A 14,720-nucleotide genomic window follows, 5' to 3' on the forward strand; every position below is an offset into this window, starting at 1 on the left:
CAGAGTTTGAAATACCTAGCAGCAATTATGGAAATAGCAAAAGACTTCAAAAACAAATAAAAAGTAAAAGAGTAGTTATGGAAAGGTAAGGCCAATTGGAAAAAATGGTATTCAGTCAAGGTCAAGTATTGCTGTCTCATTCACAATCTTTTTCTGTTTCTTTGTTTGCTTTATTCTAAAGGAAATTTTCTTGCCTTTGAACATGGTAATTCCCAACTTGTTTGCTGAATTTACCGGACAGATGCTAAAGAAGCCATGTCTAAGAGGTTTGATGATGTTTTTCTGCATCATTTCTAGGTGATTTTAACTTGATCATCAGGGTATTTTCTATAGGAATGTCAATTCACAGACTTTAGTTTGGCTGACACGAAAATTTAAAAATTTTGTTCTTATTATTTTCTCTTTCTCCCTCAAACACTGGGTACATTAACAATATAATTAAAAAGGCTCTCAAGGGAAGTAACCATGGGCACAGCTGGGTTCTCACTTAAAAGCGGTAAATGTCAGACAACAGACTTGTTCCCACAGTTAATATTTTTAGATGAAACAGCAGTGTCTCATATTATTGCAATTCTACCAATTTAGTAAAATCTCCAGAGACTGCCTGAAAGAGCTACAGGCCCCCTTTATGACCCTGTGCCTCTTTCTGTTCTGAACTCTGTATCTTTTGAAATATGCTGCTACCCTTGCAAAATTCTTATGACTGTTTTTTGTCATTGTTAAAAATAGTCATTGGTAATACAGAACTTGAGTATTATTGAAAAAAAGAGACATGTCTAAGCTTTTCGTCTTGCATTCATCAGAGCGTACTCGCAAGGATACCAATATAACACTTCAACAGGCTGCTCAACTACCCTAGGCATCACCCACATTTGTGATCCAGCACTATCATTATCCCGGAGATACCTGTAATCCTGGGTGGGTTCGAAACACAAGGGGTGGAATTTCAGTTGAAATCCACGTGGGGTAAGTCGGAGACGGAGACAGTCACTGAGAAAGGAGATATGGCTGTGAAAGCGGGTTTTAGTAAACACCTTGTCAAACACCAAGAGAGAAATGGAAAGCAATGAAGGTGAGCAAGGCAAAAGAGAGACATGGAAATCTTGTCACAGAGACAAACAAAACTTCTTCAAGGTAGGCATTTCTTGAAGAGCAGTGGCAGTCAATTAAACACAGAGATGCTACCTTCAAAAACAGGTCCTCTGACATGTCCTCCTTCTTCCTTAACCGAGGTTTTCCACCCACGGTCGTTGACAGGGCCCTCAACTGTGTCCGGCCCATCTCCTGCACATCCGCCCTCACGCCTTCTCCTCCCTCCCAGAAACATGATAGGGTCCCCCTTGTCCTCACTTATCACCCCACCAGCCTCTGCATTCAAAGGATTATCCTCCGCCATTTCCGCCAACTCCAGCATGATGCCACCACCAAACACATCTTCCCTTCACCCCCCCCGTCAGCATTCCGTAGGGATCGTTCCCTCCGGGACACCCTGGTCCACTCCTCCATCACCCCCTACTCCTCAACCCCCTCCTATGGTACCACCCCTTGCCCACGCAAAAGACCTAACACCTGCCCCTTCACTTCCTCTCTCCTCACCGTCCAAGGGCCCAAACACTCCTTTCAAGTGAAGCAGCATTTCACTGCATTTCCCCCAACTTAGTCTAATGCATTTGTTACTCCCAATGCGGTCTCCTCTACATTGGAGAGACCAAACGTAAACTGGGCGACCGCTTTGCAGAACACCTGCGGTCTGTCTGCAAGAATGACCCAAACCTCCCTGTCGCCTGCCATTTTAACACTCCACCCTGCTCTCTTGCCCACATGTCTGTCCTTGGCTTGCTGCATTGTTCCAGTGAAGCCCAACGCAAACTGGAGGAACAACACCTCATCTTCCGACTAGGCACTTTACAGCCTTCCGGACTGAATATTGAATTCAACAACTTTAGGTCTTGAGTTCCCTCCTCCATCCCCACCCCCTTTCTGTTTCTTCCCCCTTCCTTTTGTTTTTTCCAATAAATTATATAGATTTTTCTTTTCCCACCTATTTCCATTATTTTAAAATATTTTTAAATCTTTTATGCTCCCCCCACCCCCACCCCCACTAGAACTATACCTTGAGTGCCCTACCATCCATTCTTAATTAGCACATTCGTTTAGATAATATCACCAACTTTAACACCGATGTGTTCTTTTGTTCTGTTGTCTATGACATCTTTTGATGATCTGCTTCTATCACTGCTTGTTTGTCCCTACAACCACACCAACCCCCTCCACTTCTCTCCTCCCACCCAAACCACCCCCCCCCCCCCACACATCTTAAACCAGCTTATATTTCACCCCTTCCTTGGATTCACTCAGTTCTGTTGAAGAGTCATGACGACTTGAAACGTCAACTCTTTTCTTCTCCGCCGATGCTGCCAGACCTGCTGAGTTTTTCCAGGTAATTCTGTTTTTGTTTAACAAGTATCACTATCCTATAACATTAAAGATTGGATGGCCCATTCTCTTAAAACTTCAACATCTTTACCTACTCCACCCTGTACACGTGGAAAAACTTTCCCTTCACACACAAAGTCTTTAAACATTTCTGCAACCTACTCCTCAGATTGCTCTTGGGTAAATTGTGAACACATTCCCACTTCTTTACTTATCACTGATTGTCCCTGTTTTACCTGTACGCAAACCACTGTTTTTTCCTGAGCCTGAACCTTAGAACCCACAGTACTGTTACTTCCAGAACTTTTCTGTACCCCAATAACTACTTCAGATTTTTCCTGCAACCTCCAACACACTGACTCTGTGTGTCCCACTTTATTACAATGAAGACACCTCAATTTTCGAATGTCACTCCTACCCTCAGCACCTTCCTCTTTATTCTGAGAAAAACTTACTGGGAACTGCCCAACCACTCCTTCTCTTCCCTGACTTTCACCTTCCTTTCACCTTCCTACTTTCTATCCTTTTCTGATTTGAAAGTGTGACGAACAAAAGGTTTAGCTCTATGAACTAACTCACAATTACTAGCTATCTCTGTTGCTTGTCTTACAGTTGAACCCTCTGTTCCTCCACATGAGTTCTCACTACCGAAGGGCTTGAGTTTTTAAATTCTTCCAAAAGAATGACTTCCCTAAGAGCTGCATATGTTATCTCTATTTTTAACACCCACAATCACCGATCAAAATTACTTTGTTTTACTCTCTCAAAGTCAATATAAGTTTGCCCAGGCTGTTTTCTCATATTCCTAAGTTTCTGCCTATATGCTTCAGGAACCAACTCATATGTACTCAAAATAGCCTTTTTCATCACATCATAACTCACTGATACCTCTTCAGACAGCAAAGCATATACCTCATGTGCTCTACCCAGCATCTTAGACTGTAATAATAACGTCCAGTACTCCTGTGGCCATTTCATCTGTTTGGCTATCTTCTCTAATGCAATAAAGAATGCTTCAACATCTTTTTCCTAAAACTTTGGAAGAGCTTGTACAAATCTAAACATCTCCCAACTGAGTTTTACTTTAAAGGTTTTGTCGTCATTAGAACTCTCCTCAGAATCTAAGATCTCTTTTTAACTTCCAGCCTTTTAAGCAAGTATTCTCTTTCTCTCTCTTTCCTGAAATTCTAGTTCCAGCTTCCTTTCTTCCTCCTGCCTTTCTGCTTGCTCCCTTTGAAATGTCATTTCTCTTTCCTTTGCTTCTAATTCAAGTTTTTTCAGTTCCTTTGCTTGTTCAAATTCAAGCTTCTTCATTTCAAACTGAAGTCTCACTACCTCCAGCTGTGACTCACTAGTGTCAGGTATCACTTCCAACTGTAGATGCTGTGTTATATTTTTAATTATATCTGATTTCCTAGCCCCTGCAGGTAACCCAAATTTTAACTTATCTGCCAACTCTGTTAACTTACTCTTGGCTATTTTTTCCAACCCAATTAGAGTTATATCTTCTACTCCCAGACAAGTCTTAGCAATTGCCAAAGCCATCTTGCAGTCTCACCACTTATAAAAACCCTCACCAACTCCTTAATTCAAAGTGATTCTCGTACTCATAACCTTAAGGTTCACCAATTCCAAACCAATCAAGGAATTATAAATATTATCCTGCCAAGAGCCCCCAGTTGTCATGACACAGCAGTTGGTAAAGGCTGAGTTATTTAAAATCCCTGAGGGAAACTTTAAACAACTGTCATAACCTATATTTTCAATAGTTATGATTGAGATGCAAATCTGAACTCAGAAATGAAACCACCAAGCTGCCAGAGGTTTTTTACATAAATTAAATTAAACATGTATTAATTTAACCACAAATTTAAACACATACACATGTCTACAAATTACTACCATAATACTTTACAAATCCCCAAATTAATCATTTCCAGGTAATCTCCCCAAGGCAACAATAACCCATAGACTTAAACAGACACCAGGCAAAGCACATTTTATCTTATGAATTCAAAATGAGGTTCCTTTCAATTTGTTCATTTGCAGACACAGTGGTAGGCTTACAGGCTTAGATCTTACAACACACAAAACTCTTCTGTATATACCTAGCCTTCCCTTTGAATGTAAATTCTCATTGTATTACCAGGCCCTTTGAACTCCACCTCTTCTAACAATGAAATCCTTTTCACAATACCAATTTTATTAATAATATTGCTTGGTATCTCCTAGCTAGGTGCAAGATTTCACACCCAATCTTGAATGCTTTATTCAACAAAGTGCAAATATCCCCTCTACCTTACTGTTTAAGATCTCAAAACTACTGTAGGTCAAAGCACCCAGGCTAGCTGGCTTTAATCCAATTCACACACACACCCAACTACAAGTCCATTTTAAAATAATTTCCAATAACATTATATACATTAAAATCTCTTCATGACAGTGGTTTCCAGTACACGCAAATGCGCCACATTGCGAGCCCGACTGACAATCTTAAATTCATTGTCAGCGTAATTCTTAGCATATTGGACAATATTTGCTAAATAATCCTCAATCACGGAATTACATCTAATGTTGGACACTGTTTTGAGTTTGACAAGCACAAGTTGGTTGGGTACAGTCTGTACCTAGCCCGTTGCAAACAGCAGCTGGGATATGCTGTTTGATACAATCTGCCAGTCTTTGGGACGTGCAGCTTACATACCTAGCATCACACTGGCACTGAAATTCAGATACCACATTACTCATTTGTGTGATGGGCAGAATATCTTTTTGGCTTGACGGCAGCATCCCATTAGTTGCTACTGCACAGTAGCAGCGTAAAACAGCTAGCTTCACCTGATGCTCAAATTTTTGAGATACTTTACCCAGGGTAATCTGAGGTAGACTAGGCACTTTTCAGGGCCAAAAGTGACGGCTTTAGACAACCTTGTAAATAGGGCCTGAGCCATTTGCTCATCATGCAAGTTTGATGCAGAAATAGGGCACATCAAAGGCACCTTGCAGGACAATGGCTGCTCTGATCAAATCATTTCATGCTGTATATCACAGTAACTCATGAACGGGCCAAAGGCCGTCAATTTTAGCCCTGGAAAGTGCCCAGTCTACCTTGTTCGCTGACTCATTCCTCAGGGCAATGCCTTGGCCAATCAGGGTCTAGTAGTGGAATAGCAAACACTGACAAAGGTGCAAATAAGGATTGCAGAAGCAAGTGAGCTGATGCAGGGGCGGGGGTGGTCAGATTATGGCTGTCCAAAATCGAGCTGCCCCAGCTGACAGCAAGGTAAGTGCTGGGGTTGGGGGTGGACCCGGGTGAGAGCAGCTCAGGTTATTCTTATAGAACCTACAGAAGCATTCTTCCCCCTCCGGACCCCACAAAAAATAATTTCAAATTTATATTTGCTAGGTCTCTTTAACTCTATCCCTCCAGTCAATTCCAACTTAAAATGTTTGCATTCTTTATACATAGGTAATTTGTTACAGCCAAAAGCAAAATGGTAAAGTAATTCCTGGTTGGGGTAGGGTCTAAGTCTGGACCTTCAACTCTACATGGCCAGGAATTTCTGATGGGCACCAATGAAGGCTGGGGTTTTGCTGGAGAACTGACCTTGCAGAAATTTTGTTTAGCTTCAGGTTGGGCTGAAGTATTACCTAGCCACGCCCTCACGCAGCCAGATACAAATAACAGGTTAGGACAGAATAACATGACCCATCCTAAATTCTGGGAATTCTGCCTTCCCATTTGCCCTTGAGAATATGCATCGCTGGTTAAAAAGTGTGGTTTGCCAAGAATTATTCATCAAGGCAGAAGTATTTGGTTAAATGGACCCTGTTGACTGATACTGCTTGTGAAAACTTTGCCACATTTTGGAACTCTGCTTCTCACTTGTGATGGCCCATCTGCTTTTGGGGAATACTGTTATCATAGACGTTTTTGATATTGTTTAGATGTTCTTTTATTGTTCTAATCATTTTTGGCAATTCAAGTCTAAAATAAAGTCTTACATTAGAATTATTCAGCTGTCTCTGGAAGACAATGAGGAAACAGCTTAGAAGGAGTATATAAAATGGTTTTTTGTTAATTATTTTACGTGCACTACAATACTGTTATCTAGGAAACAAAGCAAGTGAAAACATTTTCACAGATGCAAGGATGAGAATTCACCAATTAGGATAGTTTGAAACTCAGGAGAATGAGGGATGTAAGAGGTGATTTCTCAGATGGCTGGTAACTGTTACGGAGATAAGAGGGAATGAGTCCTTAGAAAGATTTAAACACAATTAAGGAATTGGAGGATCAGAAGCTAAGGTAGATAAGCAAGTAGAAGGTTAATGATGGTTGGGAATTGGTGTGGGATAGAATAAGGCAGCAGAGATTTGGATAAGCTGAAGTAAATGGAGGTTGTAGGATACAAGGCCAGGCAGGAGAGCACTGGAATAGCCAACCCTGACAAAGGCGCAAATAAGGATTTCAGAAGCAAGTGAGCTGATGCGGGGGTGGAGGCATGTAACGTTATGGAGATGGAAGTGATAGAGAGGATATGGTGTTTGAAGTTCAGCATAGGGTGGAATAGGATTCTGAAGTTAGTGAATGTTTAGTTAAACCTGAGACAGTAGCTGGGAAGCAGGATAGGATCAGAGGCAAAAGTGGGCTGAAGACAGTGTTTAACTTGAGGAAATTGTGGCTCATCAAGGACTGGATGTCAGACAAGCAATCTGGCAATACAGAAGCAATGAAGTGGGTCAAGAAGTGACGAAAAGGTAGAACTGGGTGTCATAAGATACTTTGTCAAACCTGACCCATGTCTTCAGATGACATTGTCAAGGGCCGACAGGTAGATTAAGAAAGGGCTAAGGATAATTCCTCAGGGACCTCCTGAGGCAATTTTATGCAAGCGGGAAAATAAGTTATTGCTGGCTAAGACTGGAACTAAGTGCTGACAGCCGACAGCCCTACTGAGCTGGACAACAAAGGAAAGGCACTGAAGGAAGATGGCTGCAGAGGTTGAGAAGGGCAAGGACGGATAGTGCACCATTCTCAGAAGATGTCATTTGTAAATTTGATTAAGGCCATTTCAATGCCCTGGCAGGGATGGAAACCTGATTGGAGCAATTTAAACATCATTGTGAGAATGAGTATGTGTTTTGCAGTGATTTTCTGTGTTAAAGATGCCATATAAATTTAAATTGATGTATTGATAATTGCATAATTAATAACAGCAGTAATTAAATACTGGCACCAGGAATTATATTATTGTAATGTGGCTTGCAAACAAGAAAGGAGAAGAGAGGCAGGAATTTTAGAAAGAAAGAAGGAGCAGGAGGAATAGAACCAGAGAAGGAAGTAGGAAAGATAGTTAGAAAGGTGGAGGGAGAAAAATAGAAAGCAAAAAAGAGAGACAGTAAGAGATAACATTTTAAGGGAACCCCAGCAAAGAAGTATCTTGGGGAAGAAAATCACCGGCGAAACAAAAATAATCAAGCAAGTATTCTTATTAATATCTGCCTGTCTTTAGTGTTCCGGGTTTTCTTTTAGCATATGTAGAGCAAACCGATACACAGGAGAAAGATACTCAGTTGCCATTGGCTGTAGAATGTACATGCCATAGAGCCTCATTAAGAGATAGAAAATAAAATACTTCACATAACGGTTAAATGGAAGAGAACACAAAAGAAAATTCAGAAATTTGGCTGATTCTGAAGCAACTCTTTTTGCACTGTTTTAATGATGTCATGCACATCAACAAAGCAATACAGTCCATTCCACCAAAGCCAAAGGCTAACACAGAAATACTCACCCACAGATGCTCCTTGCAGTAGGTTCTGGAACTCATCTGTCTCCAACACCTTTAAGATATTGGTGGATTCCATTCTCTCCAGTTCCACCCTCCAGTACACGTATATTTTGTGATTGAAGCTGACATACACCAGACAGGGACTATTCCGACCATTTTTGCACGCATATATGCCTGGATGCAGAAGAAAAGGTGACAGTCAGCAATTCAGAGTGACAGCCCTATTAAGTCTAAGAAACTTGCTTCATTGTGCATGAACAGTCATTCTCTTTCCATTCAGGCAGGCTATACCTAAACTCAGTAGAATTTTGAAGTACCTTCAGTATGTGTTAATAGCTTCCAGTTGATACAGTCAAAGTCAACTTCTGCCAAATTTCTGTCAAAGACATTTAGGATTTTACAAACAGCCAGTACAATTTACATTTGTATGGCAGTTTAAAAAAAAACTTACTAAATGATTGGAGAGGAAAATTTTGAGAAGCTTTTTGAAGCTAAGGGTTCTTTGGAGGTAAACAAATAGTGAATGGAGAGGTTGAAACACAATTTAAGGTTCTCAAAATGATAAAATGGAAATATGGAAAATGGCAAAAGTCCAAAATGAGCACTGCACCTTACTTATGTAGGTTCGGCTGCAGGATAAAAGCAGAAAATGCTGGAAATATTGGCAGCATCTAAGGAGAGGGAAACAGGGTTGATGCTTCAGGTCTGTGATATTTCATCCTGAAACAGGCATTGGGCCTCTTGCAGATGAAAACAGAAATTACGAAAATCTATTTGAGGCTCACTTTGTAAAACTGTTATGCATGACTGCAGTATGCACCGTGGTCAGTTTCTTCAGGAGTGGCAAGTTTGATTTATTTTTTACTTCCTTATTGTGGAGATGGAAGTGTAGGACTGTTTCCCCTAGCTCCATGTTAAATCTGCAGGCCATATCTGGCCAGCATTTGTCTAGCCTAACCCTTCCCAATTGCCTCCCTCTCCTACCATCCCCATGAACTTTTATTACGACCAGCTGATCAACTACCACCTGGGACCAGACAGCTTCCTCTTAGGACACAACTGGCACCTTTAGCTCACCAGTAGTAAGTTAGCAGGGCTGGCAGACCCATTTGCTGTGGTTCTGTCACTAACGTCTTTAGGTACGAGTAGCAAATGCTGCATTGGGATTGCACTGCTAATTCGTTTGTAGGCCAATTTCTTGATCAATGAAAATGACCAAAGACCACTTATATTGCTAAAATTAAAACCACTGATAAGTGGAGATATTGGGTGAGAAAGTGGTCATTGCCGCACTCACTTTTAATGCAAAAAATTGGCATCGGGCTGCCAATTCCAGCTGCAAGCACATGATTTCCCTTAGAGGTACACCAGCTGTCAATCTGTCAGATGGCAACTTCCAAGCGTCCAGGATACCCACCTGAAACAGGCAGTAGGCTCCTTGTAAACACTAATCAAGTTCTAACACCTGCTGAAGATGCTATTCCCAAGGCAAGCAATGTGTGACTTCTCAACAAGTGGAAGAACTTCCAGGAGCTTGTGCTTCATTACAGCATGTCTAGGTGGCTTTGCAAAGGTGGTTATCTTGTATTTGGCCATGTTGTCGTGATGGGCTGGGTTAAGAGTCATTCTTGGAGCCATTGGTTCCAAAGATCTGCTACAGTTTTAGACCAGATTTTAAAGAAATTAAGAACATAGCCTGTATTCCAATAGGACTACTTACATGGTCTAGTTGTATATACTTCAGAAAAGCACTGGTCATTTAAGACTGAAACAAGTACATAACATTTGGAGGTATATACCTCAAAAAATTAATCCAAGCATCAAGAATCTTGCAGTATGAAATATTTATGAAAGACCTTTTTCAACTTCCTCTGAACAGCTTAGTTAGTTAAGTGTTGAGACCTTTGATTTGGAAGGGTTAATGTAAATGAGAGATGACCATCAACAGCTACAACCTTAACCAGAAGTGGGGCTTCACTAAGACTGTCATTAAGTTCCTTCACACTGTCCTACTAGGTGACACCTCTTTATGGCCCAACAGAGATCAGTATCACACTGTAACTTAATCATAGCATCAGAACTGATATCCTAAGCATTAATATTAGCAAGGTACTGCACAATTGAAGGGTGTAATTTAATGGTCCCCCAGGAGTGGGCTGGGAGGGTCAGGGTGTCATTTAACCAGTTGGGAAGGCAGGGGGTGGAGAGAACTTCACCTTCCAGACTCCCCCCTAATTAAGACCAGGGTGAGGAAGGTTAAGGTCATCCTTCCCCACCCTAGGACACTTCAGACACTCAAGACCACTTAACAGCCTCATATCACCAGTGGGGAGGCCACACCCTGATGGCCTGTCTGCAGGCTGGGGGTCAGGGGTCGTTGCCAGTGGCAAGGGCCAACCTCAGGGGAAGACCCATGTGTTCCCCAAATCAACATCCCTCATCAGGGTCTGCTTGACTGGCCCCAGTGAGGCAGCTCCACTTACCTGGGTTCCAAGGTCTCCATGGCTGCTTCTCCAGCAGTCACCACTCCTAACAGCACTGCTGGTGCTGAGGTGCTACCGCCTTCTGATTGGCCAGCAGCTCTTGGAGGTGGGATCTTTCTGTGAAGGCTCTGGGATCCCTGACAGCTAGCAGCTAAGTGCCTGGTTGGATTTAAGTCTCATCGGGGCTCCTGTAAAAGGCTGTGGTGAGGTTGTCACCAGCTTTTTACCCCAGTGCTTCTTAAATATTTTCCAATGTGACCCCATTTTAACACTTGAAAATTAATGTGGCCCCAGGTGCCACCAAAAAAGCAGCAACAAAGCAGCTTTGTAACATTTCACAACACAACATACACACCTCTCTTCCTAACCCCGTCACCACCAACCACCCCCCCCCACCCGCCATGACATACTCAGGCATGCCTCTCTTTTCTACCCTCTCCTTCTACCACACACACAGCAGCCCCTCTTCCTAAACCCTCTTCCACATTACTTACTTAGCAGCCCCTCTTCTCAACCCCCTTACCTCCCCCATTCATTCACTCACCAGCTCTTCTCCCCCTCCCCTTTTTGGTTGAATTGCTGGTACCTGCGAAATGGTGTTGCTATTTTGGGGTAAGAAAACTGCACAACTGGCAAAGAGGTGCAAAATCACTAAAGTTTGAAGCCATCACTCGCCTTCCTGGCTCAGCCACTTTACCTCCCATTTTTCCTGCACTCTGGACACGGTCAGTCTCTGCCAGCCTCTAGTTGTGCTCTGTCAGCTCACAAACATCCTGGGCTCACTTGAACCTGTTGCTATGTGTTTTCTGAAATTAAACAACACTTTAGGCTCATCACTTGCCCCTTGTTATTTGGTGCCATTGATCCAGTGGGTGCAGGGATATCCTGCCTGACCCTCCAGACTGTGTAGTTTCCTCTCCACAGTTGCCTTTGCTGCTCAGAGGAGGGGCAGCTTGCAACCCCAAATGTGACCACTGCAACCCCATTGGGGGTCGCAATCCACAGTTTGGGAACCCCTGCCTTAGCTGAAGGACAAGCTCACTGCAGCGGTCATTAAATTCAGCTCTTATGTTCTAGAGCATGGTACTCCTTTCTTGTGCAGGGAGGATTAGCCTCATTGCACAGAAACATCTTTTTAAACAAATAGTTCAATCACACTTAATGTAATTACACTTTTGATATCATTGTTGCTTAAGGCAAAGGAAATATAATAATAATAATATAGGCTACCAGCAATATAATTGCCACTGAACAAAACTAAGAAGCCATACTTTATTACTGTCAATTATGCCCCAAAGGGATTGAAAAAGATCTCATTGCCTGCTTGTGTGACATACTGCTATGTTTCACCCTTTTTATTCTGTGCATTATCTGGTAAAGTAAACCTGATCAAATGCTTCATAAGGAGGTAATATAATTGAAGATCAGAGAGTAAACACATTATCCTCTTATGAAACTGACACATCTCAGTAACCCAGTGTGCCTGCTCAAAAAGAAAATGGTGCGAAAATGGGGTCATGTGACCTGACGGCAGCGCACTATAATCGAGAAGAGTCCCAGGCAGGGGACAGAAAGAGGTCCCAAAGTAAATCCCAGACAGGAGTCAGGGAGAGGTCCCAGAGCAAGATGGGACAGTGAGAAGTCCCAATAAAGAAGAAAGAGGAGCAGAGAAAGAGTCTCCAAGCAGAAAAAGGGCTGCGGCTTGCAGACTTTAAGTGGTGAGGGCTCAGGAGAAGCCCTGACAACTGAAGAAGGCAGCAGAAGGTTGGTGATTCCATGCTGCGGGGCATTGTGTCAAAGGTACTCCTTTAGAGCAGTAGTATTCTGCTAGGTGCGATTGAAAAGCTGAAGTTGTGCCTGTGAGTTGATGCTGGAGTGCAGACTTGGGAATCCAGGTGAACGGAGTCTCAGAGGACGAGACTGCAACTCTGCAAGGTGAGGCATCATCGAGGCCATCTGAGCTGCAGCGACTTTCAGAGAGAATTCCCAGGCTATATCTTTGAAGATGAAGTCTGGAATCCCTTGAGAGAGAGAGAGAGAGAGAGAGAGATAGAGTTTTAATCTGATTGATTCTCAGTGTTTGCTGGCGTCTGGGTGGAATGTTGAGAAATCAGTGGAATCTGTCTTGTTCACATCTGCCATTTATTGTGCAGCATGGTGAGTTCGATCAGTTTCCCTGTTAATTCATATGTACTTTATATTAACCCCGAATGTTAGAGTATAAGATAGATATTGTAAATTGTTTTATCTTTCTGACCTTGTGTATTAAAGTTCATTTTTGTTTGTTCAAAACACATGGAATATTGTGGCTTTATTTTCTTAGCAAGTGTTTTGAATATCAAACCTTGTCTATTTTAAACAAAAAGGTACTGGTTCCTAACCAGATCGTACCAAACTTTTGGGGGCCTGGTCTAGGTTTATAACATGCAGACATTATTACACTTACTATCTTTGAAAAAAACTGTTCCTTGTTTGCTAGGAGTCAGCATCTCAAGAAGTAATAGAGATTGAGGAAAATTGGAACATTACATATGATGATTTTTTAAAAATATCTGCAGCCTTTTAAAATATGTAACAAATGATTAAAAACAAAAGTAATTCAAACAGGTTGAATGGAAATAAATATCAAGAGAGATATAAAATATAAAATGGGCTGCCTGTTTGCTATAATCTGTTTATTCTTATCGCACAAAGTCAAAATCTACCCTAATGAAACAAATTTGTTGAAGGACTGGACTAATGATTCTACTCGTTAATCCAGCTACATCACAGGGTTAGGTTTTGTATCTTGTTACGATCCCTGCAGAGACTGATAACTTTTAAAAAAAGATATGACTTTCACAGTGAACGAAGTAAAGAATCACACGATAAAACTTAATATTTTACAGCTTTCACTTTAACAAACAAACTAAGATCAACATTAACTAAACATTAGTTAGTAGGCAAATAATATGCTAGGCTATGGAAAAGGTATTCCATATTAGCTTCTTAATACAACCAAAAAGCCCACAACACATTTATATATTACACCGTACTCTCAGCAGAAATATAGTCTTGTGTTTAAAGTCCCAATCTCCTCCCAACTTTAACAGAATCTCTTCTCCCTTTCCACCGGGGTGAATCTTCAAGTGCCTCTTTAAATGAGGTCCCTTTCACTCAATCTTCTGAGCATATTCAAATAGAATTCCAGTAACAAGGTGCTCTCTACCATCTTCTCGGTCTGTAACTCTCAACCTGCCTCGTTTTCTTTGGCCTGGGAATCCATTTCCACCAGAACTCTGCTAGGTGGTTAACCCAAAAACAGTCCTTTTCTTCTGCTTGGCCGTGCAGCACCTGTTGTAGGTCTTCTCCCTTAGAGGTGTCTCTGCCTGACTGATTCTAAGGGCAGGATTTTCCCTTCGTTGGGTAAGCAGGCCTGGGAACGGCAACAAAAAAGACCACCACCCGCTATTTCATGCTAGCGGGCCGATTAAGGCCTGCCCAGCGTGAAACGCAGTTCCACACTGGCCGGGAAGGGCTGAGTGGGAGCAGGGGTCTATCAGCTGCCTGGCCCAATGATGACCCGGCAGCCGGTTTAAAAGCAGCCCAGGCAGCCCCTGGAAGGCTGCCATAATGGAAGTCCCCTGAACCTTCACAATGGACCCAAGAGTGGCTGGACACAGCAGGTGAGAGGGCAGGTCTGGTGGGCACTCAGCCCCCCGCTTTTCTGATGGGTGCCTTGTTGTCCTCCTGAAGAAGGTGGCTGCCAAGAGGGACACCCTTGTCCCCAGGGATAGGAGGAGATGGCCACTGCAACTCACCAAGGGGGCCTGGGAGGAGATGGCAGCATTGGTGAGCAGCCATAATGTGGTGCAGCACACATGGGTGCAGTGCTGTAAGCGGTTCAATAACCTGCTGCACTCTGAAAGAGTGAGTCAGTCAATGGGTCAGTGTGCAGATATGTTGTCTGGCTGTTCCCCCGAGGACCTGAGGAGTGTTAGAATCTGAGGGCCAACTGTCAATCATG

General features: G+C 42.5%; 1 protein-coding gene across 4 annotated transcripts in view; it reads right to left on the bottom strand.

Moving 5' to 3' along the window:
• itfg2 (integrin alpha FG-GAP repeat containing 2) overlaps positions 1-14,720 on the bottom strand; it is a 119,020-nt gene that overhangs the window by 26,891 nt on the left and 77,409 nt on the right. For all 4 annotated transcript variants that reach the window (XR_005946379.1, XM_041215430.1, XM_041215431.1 and 1 more), the window contains one exon: positions 8,235-8,405. Coding sequence is in view for 3 of the 4 variants with exons in the window: in XM_041215430.1 (XP_041071364.1) it covers positions 8,235-8,405 (171 nt within the window). In the remaining variant the exon portion in view is untranslated. The remainder of the gene's footprint in view (positions 1-8,234; positions 8,406-14,720) is intronic.

The sequence above is a fragment of the Carcharodon carcharias genome, chromosome 21 (assembly GCF_017639515.1).
Source record: "Carcharodon carcharias isolate sCarCar2 chromosome 21, sCarCar2.pri, whole genome shotgun sequence".
Classification (NCBI taxonomy): domain Eukaryota; kingdom Metazoa; phylum Chordata; class Chondrichthyes; order Lamniformes; family Lamnidae; genus Carcharodon; species Carcharodon carcharias.